The 26,117-nt window shown below is 37.7% G+C and overlaps 1 protein-coding gene across 1 annotated transcript in view; it reads left to right on the forward strand.

Annotated features, from left to right (window-relative positions):
- The window catches only part of CNTN5 (contactin 5), a 1,686,091-nt gene that overhangs the window by 1,157,315 nt on the left and 502,659 nt on the right, over window positions 1-26,117 (forward strand). The window contains exon 7 of the mRNA XM_025266987.3: window positions 5,179-5,274. Within this exon, the coding sequence (XP_025122772.3) occupies window positions 5,179-5,274 (96 nt within the window). The remainder of the gene's footprint in view (window positions 1-5,178; window positions 5,275-26,117) is intronic.

Below are 26,117 nucleotides of genomic sequence, written 5' to 3' on the forward strand. Positions count from 1 at the left end.
CGATGCTCCAACAGATGTTGGCAATTTGATCTCTGGTTCCTCTGCCTTTTCTTAATCCAGCTTGAACATCTGAAAGTTCATGGTTCATGTACTGTTGAAGCCTGGCTTGGAGAATTTTGAGCATTACTTTGCTAGCATGTGAGATGAGATGATTCCAATTGTGCAGTAGTTTGAGCACTTTTTGGCATTGCCTTTCCTTGGGATTGGAATGAAAACTGACCTTTTCCAGTCCTGTGACCACAAGTTTTCCAAATTTGCTGGCATATTCAGTGCAGCATTTTCACAGCATCATCTTTTAGGATTTCAAATATCTCAGCTGGAATTCCATCACCTCCACTATCTTTGTCTGTAGTGATGCTTCCTAAGGCCCACTTGACTTCACACTCCAGGATGTCTGGCTCTGGATGAGTGATCACAACATCCTGGTTATCTAGGTCATTAAGATCTTTTTGTATAGTTCTTCTATATATTCTTGCTACCCCTTCTTAATAATGTCTGCTTTTTGTAGGTCCGTATAATTTCTGCCCTTTATTGTGTCCATCTTAGCATGAAATATTCCCTTTGTATCTCTAATTTTCTTGAAGAGATCTCTAGTCTTTCCCACTCTATTATTTTCCTTTATTTCTTTGCATTGATCACTTAAGAAGGCTATCTTATCTCTCATTACTATTCTTTGGAACTCTTCATTCAATGTGGATATATCTTACCTTTTCTCCTTTTCTTTTCACCTCTCTTCTTTTCTCAGCTATTTGTAAGGCCTTCTCAGACAACCATTTTACCTTCTTACAGTCCTTTTTCTTGGGGATGGTTTTGATCACGGCCTCCTTTACAATGTTACAAACCTCCATCCTTAGTTCTTCAAGCACTGTATCCCAGCTAATCCCTTGAATCTATCTGTCACTTCCACTATATAATTGTAAGGGATTTGATTTAGGTCATACCTGGATGGTCTAGTGGCTTTCCCACCTTTCTTCAATTTAAGTCTGAATTTGGCAATAAGGAGCTCATGATCTGAGCCACAATCAACTCTTGGTCTTGTTTTTGCTGACTGTACACAGTTTCTCTATCTTTAGAAAAAAAGAATATAATCAGTCTGATTTCTGTGTTGACCATCTGGTGATGTCCATATGTAGTCTTCTCTTGTCTTTTTTGTAGAGGGTGTTTGCTTTGAGCAGTGCATTTTCTTGGCAAAACTCCATTAGCCTTTGCCCTGCTTCATTTTGTCCTCCAATACCAAAATTGCCTGGAACTCCAGATATCTTGTGACTTCCTACTTTTGCATTCCAGTCCGCTATAATGAAAAGGACATCTTTTTTGCATGTTAATTCTAGAAGGTCTTGTAGGTCTTCATAGAACTGTTCAACTTCAGCTTCTTCAGCATTACTGGTTGGGGCATAGACTTGGATTACTGTGATATTGAATAGCTTGCCTTGGAAACAGACAGAGATCATTCTGTCATTTTTGAGGTTGCACCCAAGTACTGCATTTTGGACTCTTCTGGTGACTATGAGGGCTACTCCACTTCTTCTTAGGGATTCTTGATCACAGTAGTAGATATAATCATCATCTGAATTAAATTCATCCATTCCAGTCCATTATACCACTGATTCCTAAAATGTAGATGTTCATTCTTGTCATCTTCTGTTTGACCACTTCCAATTTGCCTTGATTAGTTCAATTGTACAATTAGTTTATATATCCATGGTCTTCCTTTACAGATTTTCTGTATTATCAGTACCTAATATAGATTTTGGTATACAGCTTACACTGAAAAAAACACCTGTTAAATGAATTAAGGAAATGATTTGTCTTATTTGTGGTCAATATGCTTCCAATCACACATTTCAACCTTATAGCCTGTCACATGTGACTCTCAGCCCTATCATTAATTGTATGAATTGATTGGACAGGTATAATCCTGTAAGCTGCAGTTCTAGTTAAAACTCCATTATCAAACTCTGCATGAGTTTCTGGACTTGGAAAAAAGGTCTCAGAAAAAAATAAAACCTGAGGTCTTGTGATTCTTTATTACAAACTTTCTCCTCCAGATTACTTGTCTTTTAGTCCATGTGTTTTATAATAAGTCCAGATATAAGCGTATTTCAGTTTATAATTTGAACCTGAATTTTAGAGTTCTTGTAGTAAAATTTTTACTTTTACTCATTTTTCACCTTAAAGATCAAAATAGAACATGGAAACAGACTTTTTTTTTTTACTTCCCATGAGTGCATGCTAAGTCACTTCAGTCATGTCCAACTCTTTGTGACCCTATGGACCATAGCCCACCAGGCTCCTCTGTTCATGGGATTCTCCAGGCAAGAGTACAAGAGTCAGTTGCCATTCCCTTCTCCAGGGGATCTGCCTGATGCAGGGATCAAACCTGCTATAAGTGACAATAAAATAATCAAAGCTTCATCCATACAAATTCTTCTTTTTTTTTTTTTTTTTGCATTTCTCTTTTTGATATATAGAATGCTTATTCTAACTAAGTTCTCTGATGAGCACCTGCAAAGTAACTGCTTTCTCTTAATAACCAGCAGTATTTTTAGTCAGACTATTCTCTCTAGTTGCCATTCCTGCTCCAATTAAGAATTTTTTTCACATCAATTTGGTCTCAGATCAACCAGAATCTTGCCTGAAACAAGGACTACTTTTATATTAAAAATAATCGAGTTTTACTGTTTTTTATTCTAGGAGGAAGGATTTAAATGAAAAAAGCACACTCTCCATCAAAGTGCAGGCTTTTCTTTAGTATTTTTGCATATGTCTTTATGAGACAAAAATAATCTATTCACAATTGAAAAAAATCCATTTATTTTTTAACCATTTATCATTTATTTATTATTATTATTATTTACTTTACAATATTGTATTGGTTTTGCCATACATCAGCATGAATCCACCATGGGTGTACACGTGTTCCCCATCCTGAACTCCCCTCCCACCTCCCTCCCCGTACCATCCCTGTGGGTCATCCCAGTGCACCAGACCCAAGCATCCTGTATCCTGCATCAAACCTGGACTGGCAATTCGTTTCTTATATGATGCTGATGCTATAGCTCCTAGGAAGCAATAACACAAAGACAATTCCAGGAGAAACAGTTGAATTGTACCTGTATTAACAGGTGATACAAAATAAAGCAGTTAGGGCTGATATTATCCTTTGGGTCATTGAGATCTCAAAACACAAATCAGGTCATAGTTATTTCTTTTCTGTGTCTAATTTCTAGGCCATACCCATATTTCAATTTATGAGAAATAGGCATTCATTTGGGATTGTTTGCCATTAAAATATTTTAACTATAATATGTTGATTTGAAAAGTCATAATGAACACAATAAAAACTTGTAGTAAATGTATTAGAAGCTAAATATATATACTTTTAAGAAAACATTTAAGATATTTAGTTAGAATAAATTGATATCCAAATAGCTTTCCAGAATTTATAAATTCAATGAGGATGAAAAGAGGAAAATGAAACCATATAATCTCTAAAGAGATATTACAACCCCATTGCTCACTGTGTTGTGTTTGTAAGAGCAGTCAAAGGAAGTTAGTTGAGAAACCTTGTCATGCTTTGTTTTCAGATTGAGGGGAGTTGTTGGGGAAAACAAGAAAGACAGCTTCTATCTTTAAGTGCCAGTGAAAATGAGTTTAAAGCCATACATTATGTACATTTGAAAGTTAAGGAAGCTGATTTTTATTAGAAGTTAGCGTGTAGCTTTTCAAACCAAAAAAAAGTAGTAGAATACATTTTCCTTTTTGTTTTAGCACTTTACTTATTTATAGTAACTATTATATATTTGACTATTTACAATGAAATGCAGCATGTATGTAAAATCCAAAACACTTTCCTCAGTAATGAATTCCTTCCTATTTATTCATTATGCTTTGACTGTTTACTAGTCCTTCATGGTTTTGAATGTATTTTAAAAGGTTGGATTGTAAATTCAGCAAATTTTAAATTGTAAGCCATCTCTCAAAAATGTAATTTATAGAATTTCTCTTAGAATATTAAAGTTGATGATTTATCTCTTTCATATCCATTCAGTATATTTTCTTGACTGCTTACCTTCATCATTCATCAGATGGACAAACATTAAATTTGAGGGTCTACATTGTATTGTTAGGAAATAATACTACTTTAGCATGAAATGATGACAAGTTTTTTTTTTTTTAATCTCCTTTATAATTGATAGTGATAGGAAAGGCAGAACATTTTCAAGAAGCATTTCTCACCAGGGAAACAAGATTTTACAAGATGGGAATTCTAAGACAATGTTTATTTACAAAAATATTGGGCTCCTATCATTTCCAAGAAACTATTCTAAAACTCATTTATTTAATCAACCAAGCCTAAGAAAAAAGGAAGGTACAAATGTACTGAGCTATGAATAGATTAATAAAAAATAAAAGAAATATAAATAATGCATACCATTCTTTTTTAAGATCACTTTATTTTTAGGACAATGTTTTTAAATTGTGCAAATGCAAGAAAATTTAAAGGAAGACAATTGAAACTCAATCAATGCATTAGTCCTTCATACATTCAAGTTAGTATTTCAATAACTATAATATTTCTAGAATAATCAAAATGGATGAGTATAATTAATTTGTACACACCATCCCAGGCTTACATAAAATGAAAGTAATATGACATTTTCACTCACATTTATAGAAAAGGGGTCCTTATATCTTCATTATATTTTGCTTGAGTGCACAAGTCCCTCTAATTTGGCAAATTCATCCTTGGTTTTACATACCATTTTTAGCATGACAGATGATTAGGAAGCAGTTTGGGCACCAGACAACCCCAACCATTTCTGTTCTTAATATGCATGAGTGGCTTTGATTGGTAGTAGAAAAAGTAATATGTAAAAGCTATTATAAAGAAATACAGTAATTATTCAATGTGGTATAAAGCTATTGTTTAATTTATCCCTACATTGGCAATTTGTATGCACTATACATAGAAATTAGGAATGCACACATAGTCTGAAAAGCATGATATTTAAAATTGGATGGTAGAGATTTATTGTTAAAACTCTCCTTTCACTGCTCGACAAAGAAAAAGAAACCTTGCTTAGATAATGATAGAAAAGTAAGGACAAGTTACAAGAGCAGTAATTCTTTAAGCTCCTTCTTGCCTCGCATCTGAACGCTGTATTATGTTGGCAGATCTGGGGAACTTTAGTGGCCGGACGAGAAGCGCGGTGTCCGTGCGGGAAGGCCAAGGGGTCGTCCTCCTATGCTCGCCGCCACCTCACTCGCCAGGTAAGTTGTCTCCCTTTCCTATCGCTGCTCCTCTCCTCCTGTATGCTCGTTCCTTTAGATAGGGTGTTGACTGGGGAACATTCAGGTGACATGTGGGTGGTTTTCTCGATGTGTATCAGGGCACCAGGTGAGTAATTAAAGACCATATTCTCTAAATGCCACAGGACAGGAGACTGAGCTCCTCTGATAAGACTGTTTTATGGCCTGAGTGTGGACCATCCTGGTTATGGATGTCTCTCTCTGCCTGCCACCAGGGAGGAATATACTACCTGGAGCACAGGGAAAGTGATAAGCTGAGAGAGTTAGAAACTTTTCAAAATTGTTGGCAATGTCAGAGCTGAGTTAACTGAACATCAATGTGCCTCTTGTTTCAGAAGATAAGCTGGAAACTGGGTTGTTTATGGGGTAATTTTTCACACTGGAACAAAAAATGTTAAGAAATATTTCTTGAGTTTCATACAGCTATGATTTCCTTGTTATTTTCTGACTACCTGAGTTCTTGTTTGTAAAAGTTATAATAGTAGGTAAGTATTTCTCAGGGTTTGAAGTAACAGAATAGTCAACTGTGCTCAGATTAATTATTTCCCCTCTCTCCAACTCACAGATAATTATATCCATTTTGTTTAAGTTCTATAGTTTGAAGTGAGTACTTCTTTGCAACTCAGTAAAGTTTTCCTATAATGCAATTTAAGAAAGGCCAGCATCAATTAAAGAGAAAGAGAATCAAATGTCTATTTCTACTTGAGAAATAATGAAGATTTTAGTTAACAAGTGGAAACAGAATTCAAGATCCTGGTACCTCAATCAATTTTTCTTTTTTTGTTTAGAGTGAAAACCAAACTTGTCTCTAGGTTGCATTACTAGTGTAGTGTTGGGGCCCAATTTTGTTCTATCATAGATAATCCTTATCATGCTTTACAATAAGACCTCAAATCAGTTTTTTTAAAGTTCCTCATCTCTATCAGACCCTAATTTTCTTTTTAATTGAAAGAAAAGTAAACTAAGTTTCAACGGGAAAATGTTTTTGAAAATATTTTACTTTGAAACTAAGATAATAATCACTGTGAGGAATAATTGCTAAGTTATACCAACTTCATTCCAATATGTCAATTCAGTTGTTCCAATCCTTTTGTGAGTAGTTTGTGAACTTTACAGAAAAGATATCCAGTCTTACCTACATGTGTTTTACCTTTTTAAAAATGGATTTTAGTAGGCTTAAGAGAATCCTATGAAATTAATATGTTATGTTTAATGTTGGGTTATTATATTTAGTCTGAAGAGAAGTATTAGATAAATAAGTGTTAGAGATAATAAAGGAGGGGAAGATGGAGCGGGGCTAGGGAAAGGAGGGGAGGGGAAGAGGCAACAGACTGCAGAGGATGAATGTGTTCATCAGCAACTTTACAGGGATTAGCAATATGCAGTGACTCCCATGGGGAAAAAGCAAGATTTTCTCTGAGATACAATCTATGTTGTAGGGCTGTTGAAACATATGTTAAAAAATGAAATGAGAGAGAATGATTCAAGAAGCAAAACAGTAAGATTACACATAAACAAATTTTCCAATTGGCAGATAAAACTGTATACAGAAGGTTTATAATGGGAAAAAACAGTATAATGAATTGTATACATGACAAGCATAAGATAAGAATACGCATGAATAATTGATTAAATAAATAAAACTGTAATCTTTGAGATCAACAAGAATAAAGCTGGCTTATTTGTTATTGTATATGACAATATATGTGTCATAAGAAATATTAGACTTATTAGATAATTTAAATTTGTAGAGGAGGTTATATTCTACTAGGTACACATGTTGAAGTGTTATATGAAATGACTATTCAAACATCAGTGTTAACATGACAGAATTTGGGGGGACACATGCATGACCCGAAATAACTACAGTAGCTCAGCTTCCAGGCCAATGTCTAACACTTACAAGTTGGTCATTTATCCCTTGATTAGCCAAATCCTATAATATATCTCTAGTTTTTTTTAAGCATGTCAATTATATTCTGGTTCCAACTGAAACTTGCACATCCCGCAAATACATGGCTTCCACTGCCGCCCTTTAAAGTTATGTCTGTTTATTCTGTCAGATTGTTTATGCGCCATTCAAAGTGAGACTGGAACACATATTCTCCTTTCTCCTTATTGCACATTCCCTATTCTCCTTACAAAAAAAAAAAAAAGACCCCTCTGTTTTTAAAATTTCAGTTTAGACTATGTAAATCTTCGTTGCTGTCATTTACACGCTCCCAGCTTACTCCTTTTCATTTTGTATTCTTTTTGCCATTCCAGTGGTCTTGGTTTACAATCATTCTCAGGCACTTCATCTGCTATTATCAGCAGCTCTGGTTTCTTAACTGGGCTTCCAGTTAAGGTAGCACTAGCGGTAAAGAATCTGCCTGCCAACGTAGAAGACACAGGGGACTCAAGTTTGTTCCCTGGATCAGGAAGATCTCCTGGAGTAGGAAACAGTACCCTACTCCAGTAGAGGAAATGGCATGCCTCTCCAGTATTCTTGCCTGGAAAATTCCATGTGCAAGAGGAGCCTGGAAGGCTACAAGCCAAGGAGCCTGGAAGGCTACAAGCCATGGAGCCACGAAGAGTTAGACTTGGCTGAGCAACTGAGAATTTGTACATTTTCTGTTCACTGCTTCCTTGATTTCGGGAACGCTTCAACCTCATTGAAATCTGCAAATCGTTGATATTACCTCCTTTTCACCTTTGTTCCCATTCTTTGAGTCTCATTTTTCTCCTTCAATCATTATCATTTTTCTTGCTTACAACCTTAATTACTTCAATCTTCTTTTGCCTCACAACACTCAACAAAATCCTAATCCCAATGTAAATCCATTCTTCAACCTAAAACTACTCAACTTTATATGACTATAAAGGGAATTCCCTCACAGTCCTGTGGTTAGGATTCCACCCTTTCATTGCCAAGGGAACAGGTTCGATCCCTGGTCAGTTGAGTACTCAGATCCCACAAGCCGCACAGTATAGCCAATACATATGTATATACATATGTATGTATATATGACACTATAAAAATAGTTAGGCACATTAGTCTAAATTTTGGGGCTTCCCAGGTGGTGCTAGTGGTAAAGAACCTGCCTGCCAATGCAGGAGACATAGAGATGTGGTTTGGATCTTTGGCTTGAGAAGATACCCTGGAAGAGGGCATGGCAACTCACTCCAATATTCTTGCCTAGAAAATCCCATGGACAGATTCCCTGGTGGGCTACAGTCCATAGGGTTTCAGAGTCAGACACGATTGAAGTGACTTAGCACTCATGCACACAGTCTAAATTTAAAATCCAAACTATGAATCTCAAGTACACTTATGCTGACCAGAAATTGAGGGGAAAAAAACAAACCTAGCCCTCTCACTGTAATTTTGTCAAAACTTCAGTGTGTCTCCGATCATTCAATTTTTCTCCCATCCTCACTTTCAGCTGATAACCATTTCATTGTGAAAAGAAAAGCAATTAGAAGATAACTTATACAAGCCTTCATCACCAAATTACACACTCATTAACATTTGTTTCATATTCTAACCTCTCTTCTTTAGTATAGATGTACTGCTGTGCTTCTAAGGTCCATTCCTCAACCTTTGTACTGTAATCCATCCTTATTTATCTACTTAAATAAATTGCTTTAGTAATTCTCTGTTCTGCTCTTCTAAATTTTCACCAGAGATTGCTTACTTTCTTCTGGGTCAAAACAATACAAAGCAAACCTCTCCTTTTTCAGCTACCACCTCATTTTTTTCCACTCCTCTCCATAGCAAACTCTTCAGAGGCTTTGTATGTGCATTATCCAGTTCAACTCTGATGCTGTCTCTTTGTCTCTTTCTTTCTTTCTGCCCTCTTTCTCTGTCTTTCTCTAACTTTTTAATAGATTTATTGAGAGCCAATTTCTACCCCAGTATACTCACCTGCTTTAAGCGTACAGTTCAGTGAGCTTTTGTATGTTTAACACAATTGTGCCACTCTCACCACAGCCCGAGTTTAGAACTTCCATTATTTCACACAGGCATTTCCACCCATGTCCTCATGCCATCACTGATCTACTTTCTGTCTCTACATTTTTACCTTTCCTAAAAATTTTATTTTAGTGAAATTATACAATGTGCAGTCTCTGTGTGTATGCACTTAATGTTTCTAAGGTGCGTCCATATTTGTCGGTACGTTATTCCATATTGCTGATAGTATTCCATTGTATGGATTTACCTCAGTTTATGACATTTTTTAACATTACAACGTTATTGTCACTCCTCATATTGGAAACTCCTTCTTTTATAAAACACTTTCTTGCAGAATTCCACACACACTAGTTTTCCTCTTACCTTACTTTGTAATCCCCTGTGTTGATTTTGCCCCATCTCCTCAAACTCATAATCTTACAGCCACTCACGAGTCAGGTTTTGAACTTCTTTCTTTAATATACCCTCAGTCCCTGATATTTCACCCCACAATACTCTTTAAATACTGACATCTCCCAAATGTATGTCTCCAATCAGGAATCTGGTTGTACATCTAACTGATTACTCAGCATTCCCATTTGCATGGCTAATAGGCACTGCAAACTTACCCATGAGTAACATTGAACTCCTGGTTATATCTTCCCCAAATATGAGATATTTTCTCCCTAAATTAATGACAATTCCATTCCTTGCAATTCATCAGTGTTTGAGACTTTTTTTTTTTTTACTTTCCTTCACATCTCACATAAAAATTGTCAGCAATTTTATTGGCCCTACTATAAATTTTATCTGAAACCTGACAATTTCTCATACCTTCCATGCCAGTTCTCTAGTATAAGGTATAATTATCACCTACCTGAGTTATTGCAGTAGCCTTTTAATGGTTCTCTATTATTTTTGCCTTTATCTTTTTAAAATCTGTTCTCAACATGGTAGCTAAGAGTGACCTTCAGTTCAGTTCAGTTGCTCAGTCGTGTCTGACTCTTTGCGACTGCATGAACTGTAGCACACCAGGCCTCCCTGTCCATCACCAACTCCCGCAGTTCACCCAAACCCATGTCCATTGAGTCGGTGGTGCCATCCAACCATCTCATCCTCTGTCATCCCCTGCTCCTCCTTCCCTCAATCTTTCCCAGCATCAGGGTCTTTTCTAATGAGTCAGCTCTTTGCATCAGGTGGCCAAAGTACTTGAGTTTCAGCTTCAGCATCAGTCTTTCCAATGAATATTCAGGACTGATTTCCTTTAGAATGGACTGGCTGGATCTCCTTGCAGTCCAAGGGACTCTCAAGAGTCTTATCCAACACCACAGTTCAAAAGCATCAGTTATTTTGCACTCAGATTTCTTTATGGTCCAACTCTCATATCCATACATGACCACTGGAAACTCCATAGCCTTATAGTTTTTATCATGTCACTTCTCTGTCCAAAACACTCCAAAGACTTCCTGTCTGCTAAAGATTGAATTGAGTTACCCTTAAGTTCATATGAAGCCCCAGTGTTTGGAGATGGTTCCTTTGGGAAGTAATTAGGTGTATAGAGGGACCTTGAGGGTAGGACCCCCTTGATGGAATTAGTGCCCCTATAAGAACAGACATCAGAGAGCTTGCTCTTTCTTTCCATAATGTGACAATTTAGTGAGAATGTGTCCATCTGCCAGTCAGAGACCTTTCAGCAGAAACCAACTAAGCTGAAACCCTGATCTCAGACTTTCAGCCTCAGTATCATTTACTGTTGTTTAAGCCAGCCAGTCTATGACATTTTGTAATGGCACCCTAGGCAGACTAATATACCATCTCATTCACAGTCAGTGCTCAAGTCCTTACTGACAATAGCTTGAATTAGACAAGGCTATGGTCCACGCGATCAGATTGGTTAGTTTTCTGTGACTGTGGTTTTCATTTTCTCTGCCTTCTGATGGAGAAGGATAAGAGGCTTATGGAAGCTTCCTGATGGGAGAGACTTACTGAGGGGGAAACTAGGCCTTGTTCTGATGGGCAGGGCCATGCTCAGTAAATCTTTAATCCAATTTTCTCTTGATGGGCAGGGCTATGTTTTCTCCTTGTTATTTGACCTGGGGCCAAAACTATGGTGGAGGTAATGAAGATAATGGTGACCTCCTTCATAAGGTCCCATGCAGGAACTGCTACACTCAGTGCCTCCAACCCTGAAGCAGGCCACCACCACACCAACGCTTCCGTAGGAGACTCCTGGACACTCATGGGCATGTATGGGTCAGTCTCTTGTGGGGTCACTGCTCCTTTCTCCTGGGTCCTGGTGCACACAAATTTCTGTTTGTGCCCTCCAAGAGTCTGTTTCCCAGTCCTGTGTAAGTTCTGGTGACTCTGTGGTGGGGTTAATGACGACCTCCTCCAAGAGGAGTATGGCTTATGCCATAACCAAGTCTGCTGCACCCAGAGCCCCTGCCTCTGCAGCAGTCCACTGCTGACCCGTACCTCCACAAGACACACTCAAACACAGTTCCGTCTCAGTCTCTGTGGGGTCTCTGCATCCTGGTACACACAAGGTTTGTTTGAGCCTTCTGAGCATCTCTGGCTGGTATGGGGGTTTGATTCTAAATGCAGTTTCATCCCTCCTACCATCTTTCTGGGGCTTCTCCTTTGCCCTTGGGCATGAGGTATCTCTGCAAAGTTGCTCCAGTGCAGCACAGCTGCTGCTTCAGTGCCTACTGTATTTCTGGGGCTTCTCTGCCTTTGGACATGGGGTATTTCCTCACAGTCGCTCTGGCACCAGGTAGCCACTACTCCAGCTCATTGTTTTGGGCTCCAAAATTACTGCAGATGGTGACTGCAGCCATGAAATTAAGATGCTTGCTCCTTGGAAGAAAAGCTATGACCAACCTAGAAAGACTATTAGAAAGCGGAAATATTATTTTACAACAAAGGTCCATGTAGTCAAAGGTATGGTTTTTTCAGTAGTCATATATGGATGCAAGAGATGGACTATAAAGGAAGCTGAGCACTGAACAATTGATGCTTTTAAACTGTGGTGGAGAAGACTCTTGAGAACACCTTGGACTGCAAGAAGATCAAACCAGTCAATCCTAGAGGAAATCAGTCCTGAATATTCATTGGAAGGACTGATGCTGAAGCCGAAACTCCAATACTTTGGCCACCTGATGTGAAGAACTTACTCATTTGTAAAGACCCTGATGCTGGGAAAGATTGAAGGTGGGAGGAGAAGGCGATGACAGAGGATGATATTGTTGGATGTCATCATCAACTCAAAGGACATGAGTTTGAGTAAATTCCGGGAGTTGATGATGGACAAGGAGGCCTGGCTTGCTACAATCCACGAGGTCACAAAGAGTCGAACATGACTGAGTGTCTGAAATGACTGACTGAAAATAACTTGGACAATCCTCAGCATTTGATGCCATATAATCTCTCTGACCTTATCTACTATTCTCTTTTTTGCTTTTTCATACATAGTTATATTAGTTTCTCTGATATTCCACAGGAACTAGGTATAGTCTTGCCTCAAAGTCTTTCCAGTTGCTATTTTCAATGCCTGATTCTTCTTATGCTTGCCATTTGAATGGCTCACTACTTCACATTCAAATCTTCCTTCAAAACTTACATGCTTGTTGAAAGTTTTTCTAATTTTCCTATTTTGATATGAACCCCCACAATTCCTTTCCTCTTTCTCTGTTTTCTTTTTCTCTACAATGATCATTGCTTTCCATACATGGTAGAAATTTACTTACTTGCTTATTCCCTGTCCTCTTGAAATAGAATATAAATCCCATGAGGGCAGAATTTTTGTAGTTTTTGTTCAGTGCTTAGCCTCATGTCTAGAACAATGACTGGCATGGAGTATGGGCTCAAAACATTTGTTGAGTGAGTACATGCATAATATTCATAAATAAATAAAACTGGCCAAGGTTTTTAGCCCATATATAACTATCAGAAACTGAGAAAGAAATCCTAAGAACAAAAAAAAATAGATCAGATGTGTAGTAAGAAAAATTTCTTACCATTCACCTTTCTCTTATAATGATGTGAATTGAAGAAGAGATAAGTGAACATGATTCATATCATCAATATGGAAGAATAAAATAAATATAAAATAAAAATAAAAACTCTAACCTGATTGGATTTTTAAATTTAGGTCACAATCATACTGTGAAATAGTGGATTAATCTTAATGCATTGTTTTATCAATTAGAAAGACAACTTTGAAATAGTCTTGGGGAGGTCAAGTCAAAAAATTCTTGCTGTAGAGGAAGGGCGAGTGTAGAAAGAATAAGCCAGGGCTACTCAATGAGAAAGACCTTGTGATTGCTTTCCTGGTCTGGCACCTGTTAGCAAAGGCCTCAACAACGGCCTTTGTTTTGGTGGGATGAGATTGTGCACTCTGAAATGAATAAATAACCTGATCCATACTAGAATCTCAACCCCACATTTCTGTCAAGTTGAAATAGTTACATATTGGGTTGGCCAAATGTTCGTTTAGGTTTTTCCATAAAATGTTATGGAATGGTTGGCCAATCTAATAGGTCATCACAGTATACCTAGTTAACTGATGCTTGAATATCTTTTGTTCCCCACTCTTATTTTACTGCTGCTGCTGCTGCTGCCATTTCCTTACTACTGCTGCTGCTAAGTCACTTCAGTCGTGTCCGACTCTGTGCGACTCCATAGACGGCAGTCCACCAGGCTCCCGTCCCTGGGATTTTCCAGGAAAGAACCCTGGAGTGGCTTGCCATTTCCTTCTCCAATGCATGAAAGTGAAAAGTGAAAGTGAAGTCGCTTAATTGGTTTATTATTTTATTTTATCAAAAATTTAAATGAAGTAAAGTGTTGTAAGTAAATATTTCCTAATATTTTAATTTCCCCTAGTAGATTATATGTTCCTTAATGGTGCAAAACCTTCTACCTCATATTTGTATCTCTAATACTTAGTGCAATACCTGACACTTGTAAGTATATGAAAAAGTAGAAAAGTAAGTATTCATTAAATGCATGTTTAATAACTGAATAAATGTCCTGATTCTAATGAGAGTTTCATAGGGCTTTAAAAAGTTTTTATCAGGCTCCTGCTATCAGTTTATAATAACCAACTCTTACTTATGATAGATATTTGGGTCACCTAATGTCACATTCAAATATTATTATTTCAAATAATAGTATTCAAATATGATTATTATTTCAAAGTTTAGCAAGTACTAAAATTTAGTGATAACTATATGAAATTATAAACATTTTATGCATCAAAGATTAAATAATATTCAGAAATAGCCATCAAATCCATTTTCTTATTGGAGAAGGCAATGGCAACCCACTCCAGTACTCTTGTGTGGAAAATCCCACGCAATTTCTGTCATTTAGAAATTTTGAAATTCAGGATTTTACTATTTTAAAAAAGCTCTCTGAAAATGTAAAAATAAGCCTCATAAAATCTATGACCAAGCATAGAATTACTTAAAGGTTTATATGTTATTACCACAGACTTTTAAATAGCAAATCAGTCATTATTATTTAACTTTAAATATGTTTTAGTACTATTTTGTGCAGAAGTATTATCTTAGAAGCTTACACACTTATATAAAAGTGGAAATTAAGATTCTTGTATATCTCCTAGATTGCAGTTAAAAATATATCAACAATGCAACATTTTACAATATACAATCATAGTTTCATATTTGTTGAACCATAAAATCCTTGCAAGGGCTTCCCTTGTAGCTCAGCTGGTAAAGAATCTGCCTGCAATGCAGGAGAGCCTGGTTTGATTCCTGGATTGGGAAGATCCCCTGGAGAATGGATAAGGTACCCACTCCACTATTCTTGCCTGGAGAATCCCATGAACAGAGAAGCCTGGCAGACTACAGTCCATGGGGTGGCAAAGAGTTGGACATGACTGAGTGACTAAACACAGCACAGCCAGCATAATCCTTGCAAATTATCTGCGAGTTAGCGAGTATTTGTCATCCCTATTGTAGAGATGAGGCACCTAATGAAACTTTAGAAGGATTAAGCAAAACACTTAAGCTCTCATCCTTAGTAAATGATGGAACCAGGATTTCAGTCTCTGGTATATTTTATGCCATATAATATATATTTTGGGTAAAGCAAACTAAATATATGTATGTATATATATATATATATATATATATATATATATATATATACATATACACACATACACTTTATACCATGAACGGAAATAAGACTTCTTTTAAAAAAAATGGACTCATTAACCTCTCAAAATTCTTATTTTATAATATCACATATTGTACTTACTGTTTCATTCATCAAATGCTTATTGAGTATATATTATCTTTTAATTAATGAACTTAGCCTTTTTATTTATACCACCTCATTTTTTCCTAATTACTATCCTTTTTATATGATTTATTTACCCTCATTTTACTTTTTCAGACTTTTTTTAATTAACAGAAGTTTTTAAATGAATATTTCCTTCTACTCAATTTAAAATTATGTATTTTATTTCTATTATTTTAGAAATAATATGTAAAATCTTAATATGCCTATTTAAAATAATTTTTATTTTATATAATTGCTTCTGGAGATTAATTGATTCAATCATTCATTCACTAATCAAACAGAATTTGAGGTAGAAAAAGAACTTAGTGTTATGGCTAAGATATAAAATTGGTTTAGAACAGAATAAGTTTAGTTGAGTCATGGATATGTGAAGAATTATGTACCTGTAGATAGTACAGAGCCTTCTTCAGTGATCAATGCAAAGAAATAGAGGAAAACAACAGAATGGGAAAGACTAGAGAGCTCTTCAAGAAAATTAGAGATATCAAGGGAACATTTCATGCAAAATGGGCTCGATAAAGGACAGAAATGATATGGACCTAACAGAAGCAGAAGATATTAAGAGGTGGCAAGAATATACAGAAGAACTGTACAAAAAAGATCTTTATGACCAAGATAATCACAATGGTGTGATCACTCACCTAGAGCCAGACATCCTGGAATGTGAAGTCAAGTGGGCCTTAGAAAGCATCGTTACAAACAAAACTAGTGGAGGTGATAGAATTCCAGTTGAGCTATTTCAAATCCTGAAAGATGATGCTGTGAAAGTGCTGCACTCAATATGCCAGCAAACTTGGAAAACTCAGCAGTGGCCACAGGACTGCAAAAGGTCAGTTTTAATTCCAATCCCAAAGAAAAGGAATGCCAAAGAATGCTCAAAGTACCACACAATTGCACTCACACGCTAGTTAAGTAATGCTCAAAATTCTCCAAGCCAGGCTTCAGCAATATGTGAACCGTGAACTTCTGATGTTCAAGCTGGTTTTAGAAAATGCAGAGGAACAAGAGACAAAATTGCCAACATCTACTGGATCATGGCAAAAGCAAGAGAGTTCCAGAAAAACATCTATTTCTGCTTTATTGACTATGCCATATCTTTGACTGTGTGGATCACAATAAACTGTGGAAAATTCTGAAAGAGATGGGAATACCAGACCCCCTGACCTGCCTCTTGAGAAACCTATATGCAAGTCAGGAAGCAACAGTTAGAACTGGACATGGAACAACAGACTGATTCCAAATAGGAAAAGGAGTATGTCAAGGCTGTATACTGTCACCCTGCTTATTTAACTTATATACAGAGTACATCATGAGAAACGCTGGGCCAAGAAGCACAAGCTGTAATTAAGATTGCCAGGAGAAATATCAATAACCTCAGATATGCAGATGACACCACCCTTATGGCAGAAAGTGAAGAGGAACTAAAAAGCCTCTTGGTGAAAGTGAAAGTGGAGAGTGAAAAAGTTGGCTTAAAGCTCAACATTCAGAAAACGAAGATCGTGGCATCCAGTCCCATCAGTTCATGGGAAATAGATGGGGAAACAGTAGAAACAGTGTCAGACTTTGTTTTTTTTTTTTTGGAGGGGGGCTCCAAAATCACTGCAGATGGTGACTGCAGCCATGAAATTAAAAGACACTTACTCCTTGGAAGGAAAGTTAGACCTACCTAGATAGCATATTCAAAAGCAGAGACATTACTTTGCCAACAAAGGTCCATCTAGCCAAGGCTATGGTTTTTCTAGTAGTCATGTATGGATGTGAGAGTTGTACTGTGAAGAAAGCTGAGTGCCGAGGAATTGATGCTTTTGAACTGTGGTGTTGGAGAAAACTCTTTTGAGAGTCCCTTGGACTGCAAGGAGATCCAACCAGACCATTCTAAAGGAGATCAGCCCTGGGTGTTCTTTGGAAGGAATGATGCTAAAGCTGAAACTCCAGTACTTTGGCCACCTCATGCGAAGAGCTGACTCATTGGAAAAGACTCTGATGCTGGGAGGGATTGGGGGCAGGAGGAGAAGGGGACGACAGAGGATGAGATGGCTGGATGGCATCATTGACTCGATGGACGTGAGTCTGAGTGAACTCGGGGAGTTGGTGATGGACAGGGAGGCCTGGTGTGCTGCGATTCATGAGGTCGCAAAGAGTCAAACATGACTGAGCAACTGAACTGAACTGAACTGAACTGAGATAGTACAGAAAACTGCATGTATAAGTCTGAAGTCTAGGAAAGGGGTCTGGGCAGGAGACTATAATTTTAGGCATAATCAGCATAGTTGTCTCAGGATTGATTATGAGATTGATTGAAAGCTCTCAGCAAGAGTGTTTACAGTGTGAGCAGCATGATTTCTCTTTGTATAGTAAACGTCATGGGGGAAAAAACCCAATATAACAAGCAAAAAATAGCTGTTCTGTTTCTGTGATACCAACTGGTTTAAATAACTTTGAATTACTGACAGAATTTGTGCATTTATGTGGCACAAGTTGCAACAGATCACATTGAAATTAAAAATACCTATAGTTCACATTTTTTAACTCCAAATGTTTGTAAGAATTAACTGCTTGGATGAAAAAGATTTATTGACTATTTAAAGATTGCATTGTTGTAGTTTTAAACTTGCAAAAGCTAGAATAATCAAAGTTTAATACACCTTCTATATGCCATGAAACACCAGAGGCTTAATGCCTTTAAAAGAGAGGAGCTTATATCCTCAAGAGGTGTAGTACGTGCATACTAAGTCACTTCAGTCGTGTCAGACTCCTTGTGACCCTATGAACTGCAGCCTACCAGTTTCCCCTATCCCTGGGATTCTCCAGGCAACAATACTGGATTGGGTTGCTTTGCCCTCCTCCAGGGATCTTCCCAACCTGGAGATCGAACCCACATCTCTTATGTCTCCTGCATTGGCAGGAAGGTTCTTCACCACTAGCACCTCCTGGGAAACCCAGTAGATCCTGAGACAGGTGTGAAAAGACCTTAGAAGATGCAAGCCAAGTCCCAATAAAGTTGATTTAAAGTAGAAGAAATATCCACCTGCATCCAGATAAAAAACATAATAATTAATATTTATTTCCAAAAAATGTTATCATTTTCTTTATTCTACTGCCTGGACCCTTAGCTTATCCTAACTTTCAGTTCAGTTCAGTTCAGTCGCTCAGTCGTGTCCAACTCTTTGCGACCCCATGAATCGCAGCATGTCCATCACCAACTCCCTGTCCATCACCAACTCCCAGAGTTCACTCAGACTCACGTCCATCGAGTCAGTGATGCCATCCAGCCATCTCATTCTCTGTCGTCCCCTTCTCCTCCTGCCCCCAATCCCTCCCAGCATCAGAGTCTTTTCCAATGAGTCAACACTTCGCATTAGGTGACCTAGTATTGTTTGCCTTGGTGATCTTGTAAAATTATGTGTGACTGAGTCCCAGGCAAAATAAATGCCCAGTCTGATATATCTGTCTCCCTAAAAATTCAAAAATATAGAAACAGGTCCAGTTCCCCCAAACATGCTCTCCAAACCAATCCATCCCCCTATTGTCCCTCCTCCAATCACAGAATTATGGGGACTCCATGGCACCCATTGGTAACACAGTGCTGAGTGTAACCTGAATCTTAAAGTGAAGGAGAATAAAATATAATGCTCAGTTATATTATAGCCAAGAAAACTGGATTAATGGCATTACATAATGGTTTACAGACTAACATTTTATTTCTGCATATATGTTTTGAACCATCATAGAATATAGCCGAATGTATAAATTAGAAGTTATAGCAATGCTTAAGACCTGGCATACAAGCAACACAGGAGCAAAATGCAGTTCATTGTCCCTTTAACACTCTCACTGTAAACTCTCTAATACATACTTTATCCATTTCAGAAAAGTACTCAAACCTCAAAGGATGCTGCATGACTAAAGGACATGGTTTTATTCCAGATGCTACTCCCTGAATTTCCTCTAGCCCTGCAATTTCTCTTTTGTGAAGTTTTAATTAGGACCGAGCAAAGGAGGCCTTTAGAACTTGTGTCCGAGCTATTAAGCTTCAGCAAAGACATATAGTACTAAGGAAATAAAAGAATTATGACAAGATGAGATGGTTGGATGGCATTGCCAATTCAATGGATGTGAATTTGGGCAAACTCTGGAAGACTGTGGTGGACAGGGAGGCCTGGCATGCTGCTGTCCATGGGATCACAAAGAGTCAGACACTACCTGGTGACTGAACAACAACAACAAAGATAGTTTGACCTGAACTAATTGAAGATGAATATATACCAGCCTTAAAGTCACTATGGAACCAGATGTTGTAAAAGTAAACAAATCAAGAGAATACAAGTAGGTGACCATCTAAACAGGGTGATAAAGGAATACTAGGTAGTCTCCTCTTTCCAAGAGCTATACTGTATCAGAGTCATTCACCTATGATTTGGACTCAGACACCCAGGATTCTCAACCTGACTCTGACACTTGCTATTGTCTTGTTAAATTAAACCTTGTTGTTGTTCAGGCCCTCAGTCATATCTCTTTGCTACCCTATCGACTTCAGTGAAACAGGCTTCCCTGTCTTTCACCATCTCCCAGAGTTTGAACAAACCCAGTCCATTGAGTCAGTGATGCCATCCAACCATCTCTTCCTCTGTAATTCCCTTCTCCTCCTGCCTTCAATCTTTCCCAGCATCAGGGTCTTTTCTAATGAGCCAGCTCTTTGCATCAGGTGGTTGAAGTATTGGAGGTTCATCATCAGTCCTTCCAATGAATATTCAGGATTTATTTCCTTTGGGATTGACTTATTTGATCTTCTTGCAGTCCAAGGAACTCTAAAGAGTCTTCTCCAACACCACAGTTCAAAAGCATCAATTCTTTGGCTCTCAACTTTCTTTATGGTCCAACTGGCACATCCATATATGACAACTGGAAAAACCATAGCTTTGACTATACAGACCTCTGTCGGCAAAGTAACGTGTCTGCTTTTTAATATGCTGTCTAGGTTTGTCATAGCTTTCCTTCCAAGGAGCAAGTGTCTTTTAATTTCCTGGCTTCAGTCACCATCTGCAGTGATTTTGGGCCCAAGAAACAAAGTCTGTCACTGTTTCCACTGTTTCCCATCTATTTGCCATGAAGTGATTGACCCGGATACCATGATCTTAGTTTTTTCGATGTTGAGTTGTAAGCTAACTTTTTCACTCTCCTCCTTCACCCTCATCAAGAGGCTCTTTAGTTCTTCTTCACTTTCTGCCATAAGGATGATGTCATCTGCATATCTGAGGTTATTTATATTTCTCCCAGCAATCTTGATTCCAGCTTGTGCTTCATCCAGCCCAGCATTTCTCATGATGTACTCTGCATATAAGTTAAATAAGCAGGGTGACAATATACAGCCTTGATGTACTCCTTTCCCAATTTGGAGTCAGTCTGTTCCATGTTTTGTCCTAACTTTTGCTTCTTGCCCTGCATACAGATTTCTCAGGAGGCAGGTAAGGTGGTCTAGTATCCCCATCTCTTTAAGAATTTTCCACAGTTTGTTGTGAATCACACAGTCAAAAGCTTTAGTATAGTCAATTGATCAGAAGTAGATGTTTTCCTGGAATTCTCTTGTTTTTTTTCTGTGATCCAACAGATGTTGGCAATTTGATCTCTCATTTCTCTGCCTTTTTAAAATGCAGCTTGAATAATATGGAAATTCTCCGTTCATGTACTGTTGAAGCCTGGCTTGGAGAATATTGAGCATTACTTTGCAAACATGTGAAATGAGTTCAGTTATCTTACCTGTAAAGAAGGATAATACAAACTACCTCACAAGATCATTGTGAGAATTAAGAGATAGTTTGTGTAAAGCAATTAGCCAAATATTTGGAGGATGCTGCTGCTGCTGTTGCTAAATTGCTTCAGTCGTATCCGACTCTGTGCGAACCCATAGACAGCAGCCCACCAGGCTCCCCTGTCCCTGGGATTCTCCAGGCAAGAACACTGGAGTGGGTTGCCATTTCCTTCTCCAATGTATGAAAGTGAAAAGTGAAAGTGAGGTCGCTCAGTCATGTCTGACTCTTGGTGACCCCATGGACTGCAGCCTACCAGGCTCCTCTGTCCATGGGATTTTCCAGGCAAGAGTACTGGAGTGGGGTGCCATTGCCTTCTCTGATTTGGAGGATAGTAAGCATTAAATTCGATATTGTCTTGTGAATCTGTCTTCAAGAATCCTCTTATAATAAAAATACTTGTGAGAGCAATGACACTTTAAATCATTATCTGCTAACATTAATTACCAGTTTGCAGGTATTTGCTGATATCAAGCTGACAACAAGGCAACTAGAAGATGAGTAACACTTGAAAATGTGAATCTGAGGGTTAGACATGGAAAAGTAATCCTTGAAAGAAAAAATGAAGCAAAGTCATTGGTCAGTGAAGTGAAAGTTCACTAGATAGCTTTGCTAATTGCTCTCTGTCTCTATATATTGAGGTATAATTGACATACATTATATTAGCTTGTAGTGTACAATATAATGATTTGATATTTGAATAAATTGCAAAATGATCATCAGTTCAGTTCAGTTCAGTCACTCAGTTGTGTCCGACTCTTTGTGACCCCATGAATCGCAGCACGCCAGGCCTCCCTGTCCATCACCAACTCGCGGAGTTCACTCAGACTCACATCCATCGAGTCAGTGATGCCATCCAGCCATCTCATCCTCTGTCATCCCCTTCTCCTCCTGCCCCCAATCCCTCCCATCATCAGAGTCTTTTCCAATGAGTCAACTCTTCGCATGAGGTGGCCAAAGTACTGGAGTTTCAGCTTTAGCATCATTCCTTCCAAAGAACACCCAGGACTGATCCCCTTTAGAATGCACTGGTTGGATCTCCTTGAAGTCCAAGGGACTCTCAAGAGTCTTTTCCAACACTGCAGTTCAAAAGCATCAATTCTTCTGCGCTCAGCTTTCTTCACAGTCCAACTCTCACATCCATATACATGACTACTGGAAAAACCATAGCCTTGATTAGACAGACCTTTGTTGGCAAAGTAATGTCTCTGCTTTTGAATATGCTATCAAGGTTGGTCATAACTTTCCTTCCAAGGAGTAAGTGTCTTTTAATTTCATGGCTGAAGTCACCATCTGCAGTAATTTTGGAGCCCGAAAAAATAAAGTCTGACATGTTTCCACTGTTTCCCCATCTATTTCCCATGAAGTTATGGGGCCGGATGGCATGATCTTCGTTTTCTGAATGTTGAGCTTTAAGCCAACTTTTTCACTCTCCACTTTCACTTTCATCAAGAGGCTTTTTAGTTCCTCTTCACTTTCTGCCATAAGGGTGGTGTCATCTGCATATCTGAGGTTACTGATATTTCTCCCGGCAATCTTGATTCCAGCTTGTGCTTCTTCCAGTCCAGGGTTTCTCATGATGTAGTCTGCATAGAAGTTAAATAAGCAGGGTGACAGTATACAGCCTTGACATATTCCTTTTCCTATTTGGAACCAGTCTGTTGTTCCATGTCCAGTTCTAACTGTTGCTTCCTGACCTGCATATAGGTTTCTCAAGAAGCAGGTCAGGTGGTCCGGTATTCCCATCTCTTTCAGAATTTTCCACAGTTTATTGTGATCCACACAGTCAAAGGCTTTGGTATAGTCAATAAAGCAGAAATAGATGTTTTTCTGGAACTCTCTTGCTTTTTCGATGATCCAGCGGATGTTGGCAATTTGATCTCTGTTCCTCTTCCTTTTTTAAAACCAGCTTGAACATCAGGAAGTTCACGGTTCATGTATTGCTAAAGCCTGGCTTGGAGAATTTTGAACATTACTTTACCCAGCATGTGAGATGAGTGCAATTGTGTGGTAGTTTGAGTGGTAGTTTGCTGAGGTGAATACTCAGCACTATTAAAATCACTATTCTTGCCTGGAAAATCCCATGGATGGAGGAGCCTGGTAGGCTACAGTCCATGGGGTTGCAAAGAGTCAGACACAACTGGGCAACTTCACTTAGAAACAATATATGAAAACAAATAGCACAAATGTAGAAAATTTCATATTTTTACCAAACAGAATAATTGAATGGTCAAGTTTGTATCTCAACAATTATTTAGAATCCAGAAAAGATATGTGATAATGGAAGCATATTGAATGAAATAGAGAAATATAGGACTCATGTATTTTTTTTTATTATGTATGCTTTCCTATGTAAAATAAATAATAAAATATAATTTATATACCCTTAAATTATACAGAAAAAGACTATTTATACCCAAACTCTGCTAGTCAGAGAAACATTTTTTAATTAAACTTTTTATTTTGTACTGGAGTAGAGTTCATGAACAATGTTGTGCTAGTTTGGTGAACAGTGAAGAGATTCAGCCATACATATGCTTGTATCTATTTTTCCCCAACCTTCATTCCATCCAGACTGCCACTTAGCAGAGAAACATTTGTAATAACAGATTTAACTGGCTGCTTGATAGTTTCTGAACTTGGCACTTATAAAAAAATTCATTTTGACATTCCTTTAAAATCTTTACAAATCAGTTTTTAAAAATACATGTTTTTATCGTTCACTCTGTTGTAGTGTGTTCTCTAGATGTCACTGGAAAGGAAAATTCAATGTGTTTTGGAGTATTTTTTTAACTCTATCTGACAAAATATATACATAGAAAGTTAAATATCACAAAGCAAGCACCTCAACATGAAGCTTGTTTGAAAATATTTAGACAGAGTAGGAAAAGATTTAGGACATTGCAGTGACCTGCTTTTTCTCTTATTTGTTTGAAATTTTTATATATTGACTCAAGTTTAATTCATTATTTTTGATTGTTTAATTATATTTTACCAAATATCAGCTCCTTTAAAACTGTCCATTTTCCCCCCTCTTTATGAGATACTCCACACAGAAAAAGGCAGGAAACAGTGAGTCAGATGCTCATTTCTTTGATTATTATGTTCCTTGAAATAACTAGTGTTTTCATGTTGTGCTGATATAAATCACCACTTTCATCTGATTTGGGCAAGGCAGTTGAACATGTCAAATTAATGTGGTAAAATGCAGCCAAGTTAGATTGAATTGCTGAGCTTCTAAACTAAAAGCCATCATATTTTCCAAAATTCTTAATACTTCTTTCCTCTCATATGCTTTCATATACCAAAGAAACAATATTTCCCCATTGACTGTCATTCAGTAATGAAAATGATAAAAAGGAACACACACAACCTGGAGTCATGTAGTTGAGTGGGGATCTTGACTATACCATTACTAAAATGTTGTTTTAGAGAAATAAAATTTGTCTAGGTTCGATGCATGAGACAGGGCACTCAGGGCCGGTCAATGGGACAACCCTGAGGGATGGGATGGGGAGGGAGGTCGGAGCGGGGTTCAGGATGGGAGACACATGTACACCATGGCTGATTTATGTCAATGCATGGCAAAAACCACTACAATATTGTAAAGTAATTAGCCTCCAATTAAAATAAAGAGATTAATTTACAAAAATAAAACTTATCCTAGCCTCAGTTTCAACCCTTGAAAAATGGGAATAAAAAGAGCTCTGATCTAATATAAAATTTTATAAGATATTGGTATTAGTTTTCCTAAACTTCTTCTTAAGTAATTAAATAGTATGATAGATCTTTGAGAGAAGCAGATAACAACCACATTAATTCAAGAAAGAAAAGCCAAGGAAAGTGAATATCAGTTGCTCACTTTAAAATGAAAATTGATTATCACAGAAAATAATAGACTCAACAATGCCATAGTCCAGTTTTTTTACTTCCTACTCTGAGAAATTTTCCTACTTATATTGCATTTAGCTTACTTAAATAAGCATTATATTATCAAACTTTAATTTTTCCTGATCAAAGGTTAGCAGACTTTTTCAATTAGTGATCACATAGTAAATATTTTTGAAGAATAGCGAAGCTTGGCATGCTGCAATCCATGGGGTCACAGAGTCAGATATGACTTACTGACTGAAAAACAACAACAAGTAAATGTTTTTACCTTTGTGGGTCATATACACCCTTCACTTTATCTTCTTCTGGCCAACTAAGTAAGAAAGGATGCACCCTTCTCTGTTCCCACTCTCTTGTCAGATTTCCTTCTGCTGCTGCTGCTAAGTCACTTCAGTCGTGTCCGACTCTGTGTGACCCCATGATGGCAGCCCACCAGGCTCCCCTGTCCCTGGGATTCTGCAGGCAAGAACACTGGAGTGGGTTGCCATTTCCTTCTCCAATGCATGAAAGTAAAAAGTGAAAGTGAAGTCATTCAATTCGTGTCTGACCCTCAGCGACCCCATGGACTGCAGCCTACCAGGCTCCTCCATCCATGGGATTTTCCAGGCAGGAGTACTGGAGAGGGGTGCCATTGCCTTCTCCGTCAGATTTCCTAAGTCCCTATAAACAAGTTTCCTTCTCTTGTCTAATTCTTATTACATATTCCACTGCATAAGAGTCATTTCTGATATTTTAACTTTGCTACTTAATGTAGATGGTCCTTGAATCTTTGTATCTTTTATATATCTGCTAACACAGTCCTGAATGTCAGCTGCTTAATGGATACTGCTAATTAATCTTATTAA

Source organism: Bubalus bubalis, chromosome 16, assembly GCF_019923935.1.
Source record: "Bubalus bubalis isolate 160015118507 breed Murrah chromosome 16, NDDB_SH_1, whole genome shotgun sequence".
Taxonomy (NCBI): domain Eukaryota; kingdom Metazoa; phylum Chordata; class Mammalia; order Artiodactyla; family Bovidae; genus Bubalus; species Bubalus bubalis.